We start from the raw sequence: 10,638 nt of genomic DNA, 5'->3' as shown, positions 1-10,638 counted from the left end.
TGATGCAGCTCAATAATCCATCTTTAATGATCATTAAAGAAGAACCCGTCCAGAGGACCTATACAATTTTTTTCCTTTTGATTTTTTACCTGGATTACTGAGATGCATCAGGACATTGTGCTTTAATGTTTTTAAGAGTAGGTTTAAGTCAAAAAATGACTTTAAGTTGATGTTCTCCCCGCACACAGCCCAGCTTCCTGTTACATCCACGGACTGTGGGCTGCTCCAAAGACATGTCATCGTTCCATCCTTTACACGTCGCCTCATCTGACCGAGGTCGAGCCTCTTCGTGTTTGCTGGCCCAGAAGAGTCCGGTCTCCACTCAGAGCCAAGGCGGCACCGAGATGCTGGAGAAGATTCTGGAGAACCCCAGGCTAGTGGTGGTGGAGGAGCCCAAGGACAGGGGCATGAGGTTCCGGTACCAGTGCGAAGGGCGCTCTGCCGGCAGCATCATGGGGGCGTCCAGCACTGACAACAACAAGACTCAGCCCACAATAGAGGTACGGCTTTGGTTTTTGTTTCAGGTCTGAGGGGAGTTTTCAGCATCCCGCCTACGGTTACACAGGTTTTAACCACAAGCTGTGTTTATTGTGTACCCCCGAACTGAAACGGGTGTCAAAAAGAAGGGTGGGGCTGGGAGGATGTGGGTTGAAGAGTCGATTAGAAAGTCCCCACAAATCCCAGCTCTGCTGTGACCACCCGGGGTTTATCCCTCTGCCTCTCTGCAAACACTCCATCATATGCTCATTTGAGTTTTACATTAACATAATTTATCATATAAGTGATATTTATTTATTTACTTTATGTTTAAAGTGCTATTCACTTTAGCACAGAGAGTTGAAGTGAAATAAAATTTATTAAACAATAAATCTGGACCGACACAGACTTCGAGGCTGCACCAATCTGTGTGTCGATCTCACCCACATTCCTCCCTCACTAAACTAAAAAAATACACTTTGAGCTGAAAACAAAACGATTCCAACAATTAAAGCAGCGTCTTTCTAAAATGAGAGATATTCAATTTCTACACATGTAATTTTCTGTCTTGCTTATTTTTTCAGATTCAGGGTCCCATTGACGGCCTGAAGAAGGCCACTGTCACTGTTTCCTTGGTAAGCAAAGATGTCCCACACCGGCCCCACCCCCACTGCCTTGTGGGTAAAGATTGCCCTGTTGATTCTGGGATCTGCGTGGTTTCCATTAACCCTCATGCTAACCGGAGTCACAGGTGATCAGCTGCTTAATCACTGTCAAATACGAACTGCATCTAATCTTTTTCATGTTATTTCTTCCAAACACACAGTTTGTGAAACAGAAAGGTGATTTTTGTTTGTTTTTTGGCTTGCAGCTTTGCCAACCTCGGCATTCAGTGCGTGAGGAGGAAAGAGCTCGACGTCTCGCTTCAGAAGAGGAGAAGCCAGAACATAGACCCGTTTCAAAGTGAGCCGAACACGACCACATGCCCAAAACACAGTTTTACCTTTGTGTGATGGATCGATCTGATGCCCTGTCTTGACACTCGTCTCCTCCTCTACCCCAGCTGGTTTCTCTAAGGGCATCGAAGACATCGACATGAACTCGGTGCGTCTGTGTTTCCAGTGCGAGCTCGAGTGGGAGGACGGCAGGAAGGACTCTCTGAGCCCGGTCATCTCCAAACCCATTTATGACAAGAGTAAGAGATTACAGAACCCTTCCTGGTGACTCACAGTCACCGTTAGAACCAAACCGCAAAGAGCCGGAAAACTGATATTCAACTTCCTGTTTCTCACACTTTGTCTTTTTTTTTTTAAGAGGCCACAACGACATCAGAGCTGAAGATCTACAACTTGAACACGTACCGAGGGACCTGCAGGGGCAAGACTGAGGTCTACATGCTCTGTGACAAAGTACAAAAAGGCAAGACTTTACTAAAGCTAGTATTTTTTTTATTAGTACATACAGTACAAATGGTTCTGATATCTTGAACTTCAGTTACCTAACAAACAATATCCAGCAGGTATGAAACAGGAAATATATATATTTTTTATTTTATTTTACTTTTTGGAGTTGGCACAAAGGACAGATTTACCAAAAGCAGACAGTCTTAATTTGAATAAAGTGTGTTTTGTGGGTTATTATTTAATTTATTAAATAATAAAATACACTCATATTGAAGTCATAGTATTTTACATGTTTTGCTGATTTGAAGGCTAGTAGAACTAATACCACTGTGTTTACTATTTTCTTAGTATGTTGGCATTAACTATGTTACAAAAATAGTTTTTCCTTCAGTGGGCCCGTTTTTCTTCATCCATTAATTAAAAAAACATTTTTTCTATTTTTTTTTTTTTGTTGTTAATAATTTGACACTAATGTGAACGTTTTGAGTACTCGTTTTTACTTTTCAGCTTAAACTGAGAAGAAATCTTGTTGCTTTTGTTGGAACCTGTTTGGATTCRCAGCTAGAATTTTAAATGTTCTATAAAACCACTTTCCTCTGTTCTCTGCACAATCCACAGATGACATCGAGATCCTGTTCAGGCTAGGGTCGTGGAAGGCGAACGGAGAGTTTGCCCAGACGGACGTGCACAGACAGGTAGCCATCGTGTTTAAAACTCCGCCCTACGAGGACCAGAGCGTCACGGAGGATGTTGAAGTCAACGTGGTCCTGAGGCGCATTTCAGACCAGATGGAGAGCGAGCCGGTCTCCTTCACGTACACGCCTGTTTGTCTGGGTCAGTGAGAAATGGACAGTTTTTCTGCGTTGGTCAAACTTTAATCGCAGGAAATTAATCCATGTGTGTCTGAAATTTTGTTTCATAGATCCATACGGGGTGAAGCGGAAAGGAACCAAAAAGAATAACATGCTCACCTCAGAGAAATCCTGTGGAACAGGTGAGATTTTGACTGTCACATGGATTTTTTTTATTTTTACCATCATGAGACTTTAATAATACCTTTTGTTACTAGAAACCTGAGCCGACCTCATGCAGTTCTAGTAATACTGGAACCATAGGGRGTATTAGACCCATTTTACTGGGTCATGCACCCAAGTATTAATCTGATTCTAGCATTTTAAAAACTAACATCTTCATAAACTTTTTTCTGTTTGAAGGTTTTGGGGATACAGGGGCTCATAAGAGAATAAATACAGGCTACTTACAGGGTTGTATTAAAGGTGGTTGCATGTACTTATCAGGGAAAGTACCGGGGAAATGTAGGTTACTTAGGAGGTACATAAAGTGTAATTATATGTTAGTTAATGATACATACAAAGTAATTTCAGGTTACTTACAGAGATAATTACAGGTTACTTAGGAGGATAAAGGGAAATTAGATGTTAGTTAATGATACATACAAAGTAATTACAGGTTACTTAGGTGGTACATACAAAATACAGGTTACTACAGAAATATATACATGGTAATTACAAGTTACTAAGCTTGTAGTTGCAGGGTATTTATTGGTTACTTACAAYGATACATACAACTGTAGTTACAGGTTACTTACAGAAATACATACATGTAATTACAAACTACTTAACTGGTACATACAGGGTAATTACAAGTTACTCAGGGTTACTTGCAAGGTACTACTGTAAATGCAGGTTACTTGGGGAGGTACATTCTGTGTATTTATAAGCTACTTAAATGCTATGTGTAGAGTAATTACAGGGTAGTTAGAGTACCTACAAAGTATTTTTGAGAATTGTGCAGTTTTGTATCATGAATTCTTACCCTGTGCTGTGCCTCARTATAGCTTTTCTACCACCTAACTATATCAGAATTCCTTCTTTTTTTTCTTTTTTTGTTGACTTGTCTGCCTACAATAAATAAAAAAATCCCCAGTTATTTYTGTTTGTTACATCGTTTCAGCAAATTCAGACAACCACATCCTCAATAATGAGGGAAAAATATATTTGTTGTTTTTTTGGAAAGTTGAGTTTTTAACACGAGACAGTAGCAACGTAATAAACTCCATATTCTTTATTGTATTTCTTTAATACATTAACAGACAAAAATAGACAACTGAGTACTAAAGTAAAACATTGTTGTACCTCATCACTTGCCAAACAAAAATCCAAAAAGAAGCGAATGAATTAAAAAAAGAATGAATTATTTCTTATTTTTCGATTATACCTGTGATACTTGACTAAACCGTCTTTTGTTACTCAGGCTTGTGGAGAAATTTGAAGAGCATATTAAAAGAAACAAAAGAGTCAGTGGCACAGTTGTCAAAGTTTTTTTTTTTTTTTTGTCATAACAAGTCATACCTGCTACGACAGATGTTTTAGGAGTGATTCATGTTTATTTATTCACATTTGTTTTGTGACTCGTGTGTACTTATTCGAATTAGGGCTGCCACGATTAATCGATTAATCGACGACTAATTTAATAATCGATTAATCGTTTTCTTTTTTTTTTTTGTTCTTTACTTTGTTTTTCTCTCCAAACTGCTTTGACACCTTCCACTGCCACATCTGCCTTTCTGTCCTTGACACACATGCACAGTAGTGGTAACTGGGGTAGGCCGTGGACGTCACAAGACATTATACAGACAGGCTCTGGTATCATGGCTACCYRRCAACAGAGCTCAAAAGTGTGGGAACTTTTTAAGAAAATGAAAGAGAAAACTGTGTAATATCTGCAGAGCAGAACTTACCTTCCACAGCAATTATTTTTAGTTAGCATATAGCTAAAATCTATCAATGGTTATATAATAGCAGCTGCATTCTGGCGTGATAAGCTCTATGTCAGGGGTGCCCAAACATTTTCCCAGAGGGGGCCAAAATGAAAATATATCCATGGCTGTGGGCCAAATGCAGTTATATAATAAATGAAATACAAATACTCTTTAAAAGTAAAGTCCTTTATTTTTGACCATTAAGCTGTGCAATGGCCCTCTTTTGTTTTAGTCTGTGCACTTGGAGAATGTCTGCCATACGTTCAAGTAGCAAAGGCTCATGGGACACATCATAAATTGATAAAATATGAGTTTTTGTGGTCTTATAAAGTGTGCAAATCTACATGTGTGGTTAAAGCTGAACAAAATATTTCTTGTCATTTCATGTTTCACGTTTAATCCTAAAAAATCAAAGATAAAGTCAGCACCATGAATGAAAACTACCTTCACTACCTTTTATACTATGTATACAGCCCTTTTATAGTCATTTGACCAATGGAAATACTGTGTATATACATAGGATAATTGGTTACAACCTTGTAACTTTGGCAACTGTTGGTGGGCCAAATCAAATGGCTTGGCGGGCCAAATTTGGCCCGCGGGCCCCACTTTGGGCTCCTCTGCTCTATGTTTTATATTCAATTAACATATGATCCGATTAGTCGACTAATCGAAAAAATAATCGGTGATTAATCTATTATAAAAATAATCGTTTGTGGCAGCCCTAATTCGAATATGTGACGGCATTAACGATCGATTTCCAAAATGCTCTTTAACACGTGAACATTTTAAACACAACCCCTCCCGTCCCTCATATGATGTATAGGTCACACGGCAGTGTGGCAGTTTTGTCGAAACTGCCCAAACAGACRGCAGGAATATACGCGAGATGTGAATGAAGAAGTAATAAACGGCCACACACTGTTCATGTGACACGTTATGTAAGAGTGACTTTTACTTCACATGGGCTTCTGACTGAAAAATGTATTATTTCAGTCTTTGCTTTGAGTTGAACGTAACTGGAAAATACGTTGAGCCCCACAGTTCAAATAAACTGCAAGCATCCCTGTAGTGTTCTRGAGCAAAACGGCCAGAATTTAAAGCATACAAAGTAAATGTTGGATCTTAACATTGCTGTCAAGCTTTTCATTAACTAATTATTCTGTATAGTAGAATAAAGTTCATGTCTCTTCTGGGTTTATTTTCTGACAGAATCTGATTATTCTTCTACAGAGACCACGCCTCCATTGCCCTCCTTTTTCCACCAGACTCCAAACGTCATGTCGTCAGGGGAGAACCAGTTGGAGAAATACCCCCAGGGTGTGTGCCTGGACGAGGTTATCATCAACCAGTTGTTAGAGTTGCCCGAACTCCTGAACGCTCTGTCCGACTCGAGCTTGCCCTGCACCCCAGGACTCGACACGAGCGCCATCTTTGACGATTTGGACATGAGCTTCAACCAGAACTTTAGCAATTTCCAACAGGACCTTGCCCACATTAACGACATCCAGTTCAACATGCTCGTCAACGAGAACCAGAACCCACAAGCGGAACGGCAGGACGGCGTGTTGCAGGTGAAAACGGAAGAAGAGCAATGAGGTCGTGGCAGTCGGGATTAAATACTGTTGGTTTGAGTTCAGATTGGGGTCAAATTTCCACGTGCAAAAGAAGCTAACRGGTACAGACCACGTCCCAAAAACTGAAGGAAACCAAACGGCTCTTTAGCTCCAGCTGCTCGCACTGTGTGAAGTGGTTTTAGATTACTTTAGTTTCCTCTGTGAATTACCTAAAGGCCTCGCTGGTCGAGGCTAAAACCAACCAGGAGCTGGTTTACCTACTTAAAATATTCATATAAATGCTGCAAGCATTAATTTTTTTTTAAGTCAGAGAAATGGGATTCAGTCAGCAGGGAACTAAAAGGAGAACTTGTGAACTTCTCTGTTGAACATGGGAACCAGTAAGAGTTCCATCAACTGCTGCTTGTAGTCTGTAGTAAATGCTTGATGATGGTTTAAGGTCTGTTTTGTGTGTTTGTGCTTGATTTTGGGGAAACAAAATGCCTTCCTGCTGGAAGGTGTCAGCAACATGAATTCATTTGTAATCATAAAAGTCTTTTATGTGGAGCTCATTGTTGTTTATTGCACTTGTTTTAATGATGCACTTAAGTATAATAGAAACCACCCCTCCTTCTATTCATGTCTGTTCTTTAGTTTTGCTTTTGGTTCAAAATAGCTTTCACTATTCATCACTTGTAGTGTGTCAAAGAAGAAATAAAGCTTAAATGTGACATTTGACGTTTTTTTCTGTGAAAGATAATGCAGATTTAGGAAATTCAGWAGGTGATTAATCTTATTTTTGAACATTTATCTGTGCTCTACAGAACAATTTGAATTTCCAGTTTGCCCTAACTTTGAAATATCCCTTTATTTCAGTGAACAGTGACCACAGCTGCCATAAGGATAATTACCCTCAGCTGTCCACCTGTGTGCTCGGTTATTGAGTGTGTTTAAAGAGCAGGTGTAGACCTGAGAGCTCCCGTCATCGTTGACTTGAACTGAATACATACCTGCCTCACAGGGGAAACTCCACACCTGGCTAATTTCCGAGACCTTTTTWTCTTCTTTTCACTTTACACACGATAAAGTTCATTTCCTGTAGAACAATACCGCCAACCAGACGGCTGCTAGAACATGTCCTAAAGTGTTCAGTCATCCCTTTATGCGACAGGCAGGATCTATTTTTTAATAGCTCTTAAAGTGATCATCTTTACAAACAGGTGGGGGACTTTGTCTTTACAAATTTTCTTTCACGTAATTAATGCCAAATTCTGAGTTACAAAGACAGGGCATAATGTTTAAAATTATTGCAAGAAATTTATTTTTTTTTTAATGGTAAGTTTATAGAAAAGAGAACGTACCACAAAGGTGACAGAACTGTTCCAGAACGTACCATGAAGCTTACCAAACATTGTTTGAAGGTTCACAGTGTGGCCCCTAAGGTGACACAAACTCTTGAGACCTTAAAAAAGTTTAGAGAACGTACCCCAAACCCTGTGTTGTCTAAAGGATCTGTTACAATTTAAGCAATTGTGGTTCCCGATGTGCCCACCCCCAGGGTGGGTGCCAGAGAGCACAATGGGGTCCCATAACTTTTTCTGCTCAGAGGTTGTGAAAATATTAATTTATTGTTTGTAAATAAAAAATAACCTTAACAAGTCAAAATAGTTCTTTTTCCCCTTTTACAAATAAAAGTTAATTATTATTCTTTGTTTTGGTAAATGTTTAATGCAGGGGTGGGCAATCCTGGTCCTGGAGGGCCGCAGCCCTGCATGTTTTACTTGCTTCTCTGCTCCAACACACCTGATATGAATGAATGGATGATTATCAGGCTTCTTGCAGTATGGAGGACCGAAACTGACATAATTAGAAATAAAAACAGAATTATATAAATGAACCACTAAATAAATATGTTTAAAATGTACCAATTAAAATAACAAAGGGGAACCTTTATCTCATGTTTTTGTTTGAAATGACTTGAATATTTATTTTTCCAGGTTAATATAAATTAGTCTATATATTTTAACACATAATTTAAATATTACTGTTTTTTTAACATACATATTTTATTGTTTTTCCTTTAAATTCTACATGCATTTGTGTCTCTTAAATATTTATACTTAATTATTTTTATATTTTTCCCACGAGTCTTTAAATTTTAGTTTAAAACAAAGGCAAGGAGAAAAACTTACCCGTGCCTTTGTTTTTAACTAAACTTTAAACTTTAAGCTAAACTGAGGCAGCACACGCCTGCAACACATCGAAATAAAAAAGACTTGTGGGACAAAACTATAAAAATATTTCAATTTAAACATTTAAGAGACAAATGCATGTACAAGTAAAAAGTAAAACTGAAAAATATATATTTTAAAAAACAGTCAAATTTGAAGTGTTTTAAAAATATCAATTAAATGAGAATTAAATTACAAAACATGAGGTGAAGTTCTTTTTTAATTGAACTGGTGCATTTTAAGTATTTATTTATTTAGTGGTTCATTTATATATTTCTGCTTTTATTTATAATTATGTCAGTTTTGGTCCTCCATACTGCAGAACTTGGAAGGTAAATCAGTGACTGAATCAGGTGTGTTGGAGCAGGGAAAACATAAAATATGTAGGGCTGCGGCCCTCGAGGACCAGGATTGCCCACCCCTGGTTTAATGCATCTTTGGTAAAGATGAGATGTTGGATTTATTATCTCCAGGGGCTGTGTCTGTAGGTTGTTTACTTTTGTTCTGAAGGACTGTGAAACCGGAAGTGGCTTTGCAGCCAACATTAACCGTCTTTACCGTCCACGAGACAATAAGCTTTTTTATCAAACGATCTCATAAAATATAAGTGACATTTTACGTAACACTGAGACGTTAATGTCAACATAATCAAGTACATTATTATATAAACAAGCTATGCGTGAAGTCTCGTTCCCGTGATCTCGCGAGTACACAACGTAAAATGTGACGTCACTCGTGAACGTACAAAAAAATCGTAGGCTACATTCCATTTTTTGCACTGGTACTTTTTTAAAGAGAATCTAAAGTAAATTTATTTTATTTWAAAATAAAAGACGGATTTTGATTTAATTTCTAATCCATGTAGGATCTTAAAAGCGGCATGCATCCCTGCAATGATATATGTCCTGTAAACACAGCATTTCCTCAAATTATGAATTCATTTGGGAAATCTACTTCAAAGACATAACATAATGCTGGTAACCCATGAATTTAAGTTCAAGTTGATTGACTTTGGATGCTTGCACACCAAGATCTTGGATCAATATAGACTAAAAACCTAATTACAGGGCAAAATGGTTATTCTGGTGGTCATTTTGAAAACTGTTTCATAAAATCCRAAAAGCAAGAGAGAGAAAAATGGAGTCAATGAAGTTACTTTAAAGTACCCTCTAATGATAATTTTAAAAAATTACCTAATACTACCTCAATTAAATTATTAAATTAAACCCAGTTACTTCTCAGTGTGGTTAATTTCCATCATCAGGCTGTAGGTGTATACCAAAACCCCGATTTTAACATGGTTTACCTGGAGAGTTTGGTTAACTTTTAGAGACTAAGAAAAACTGAGCTGAGAGGATGGATTATATGTGTTAAAAACAATAAAATATGTCAAATAAATCATAATCAGATCCAATCAGACAGCTTGGATGTGACGTGGGAGGAAAATTTCAGTGGGTATTTCTTTAATACAGTCGACATCCTGTCAGCTTTCCACCTGGTGCGGCCACGCCTCCTGTGTCAGGTAAACTCAGTTTACCAGACATTTATTTACTGAGAAGCACCAAGCATTCATGGAAATCAGAGATGATGATGATGATATTAAAAGGGAAAAATAAACACAGGAGCTGATGTAGGCTACAAATTAATGTTTGAAACAAATGTCTGTTTTAAAATAGAAAACAGAGGTGAAACATCATCTTGAAAAAAACTACCTTAAAAGATTTTTTTTCTCCATTTGCAAGGAGTAAAGATGAAGGACGCAGATGGTCTCGTGAAGAGCCAACCAAAAATAGGCAAAACTCAAATCTGACACAACGCACATCAGTTTCAGAGTTTGTTCACCTTCTTTAGGTGCGCGCTGTGACAGGGGTAATTCCACACTATATAAGGAGTAAAACCTGTTTACTGGTAATCTGTTGTCACGTTACAACACCCACGGGAGTCCCCATGAGGAGGAGGGACTCACCATTGAACCACAGGAGCTAGCTGCAACCACATAGCAAACACACACACACACACACGAAAGTGAAACCAGAAGATGTTGTTTTAGGTGATGGTTTTCACAAACCTCGTCATGTTTTCCACTCCTTAACTCAGAGACCTTACACAACCTTAGCACAGCTTACTTCGTTTGCAAAAAGTGGGATTTAATCACCACAGCTCATTTTAGATCTCTGTTCTCTTGAGTA

At 38.2% G+C, this 10,638-nt stretch overlaps 1 protein-coding gene across 2 annotated transcripts in view; it reads left to right on the top strand.

The window, feature by feature from the left end:
• The window catches only part of relb (v-rel avian reticuloendotheliosis viral oncogene homolog B), a 14,368-nt gene extending 7,419 nt beyond the window's left edge, over positions 1 to 6,949 (top strand). For both annotated transcript variants that reach the window (XM_014022852.1, XM_014022853.1), the window contains 8 exons: positions 189 to 500; positions 1,062 to 1,228; positions 1,349 to 1,440; positions 1,541 to 1,672; positions 1,792 to 1,896; positions 2,499 to 2,714; positions 2,803 to 2,874; positions 5,896 to 6,949. In XM_014022852.1, coding sequence (XP_013878306.1) covers positions 189 to 500; positions 1,062 to 1,228; positions 1,349 to 1,440; positions 1,541 to 1,672; positions 1,792 to 1,896; positions 2,499 to 2,714; positions 2,803 to 2,874; positions 5,896 to 6,260 — 1,461 coding nt within the window. In that variant the 3' untranslated portion in view covers positions 6,261 to 6,949. The remainder of the gene's footprint in view (positions 1 to 188; positions 501 to 1,061; positions 1,229 to 1,348; positions 1,441 to 1,540; positions 1,673 to 1,791; positions 1,897 to 2,498; positions 2,715 to 2,802; positions 2,875 to 5,895) is intronic.
• The last annotated feature ends 3,689 nt before the right edge of the window (positions 6,950 to 10,638 follow it).

Source organism: Austrofundulus limnaeus, unplaced genomic scaffold, assembly GCF_001266775.1.
Source record: "Austrofundulus limnaeus strain Quisiro unplaced genomic scaffold, Austrofundulus_limnaeus-1.0 Scaffold344, whole genome shotgun sequence".
In the NCBI taxonomy this organism is placed as follows: Eukaryota; Metazoa; Chordata; class Actinopteri; order Cyprinodontiformes; family Rivulidae; genus Austrofundulus; species Austrofundulus limnaeus.
The sequence above is the reverse complement of the archived record's forward strand: the minus strand, read 5'-3'. Positions and strand labels throughout refer to the sequence as shown.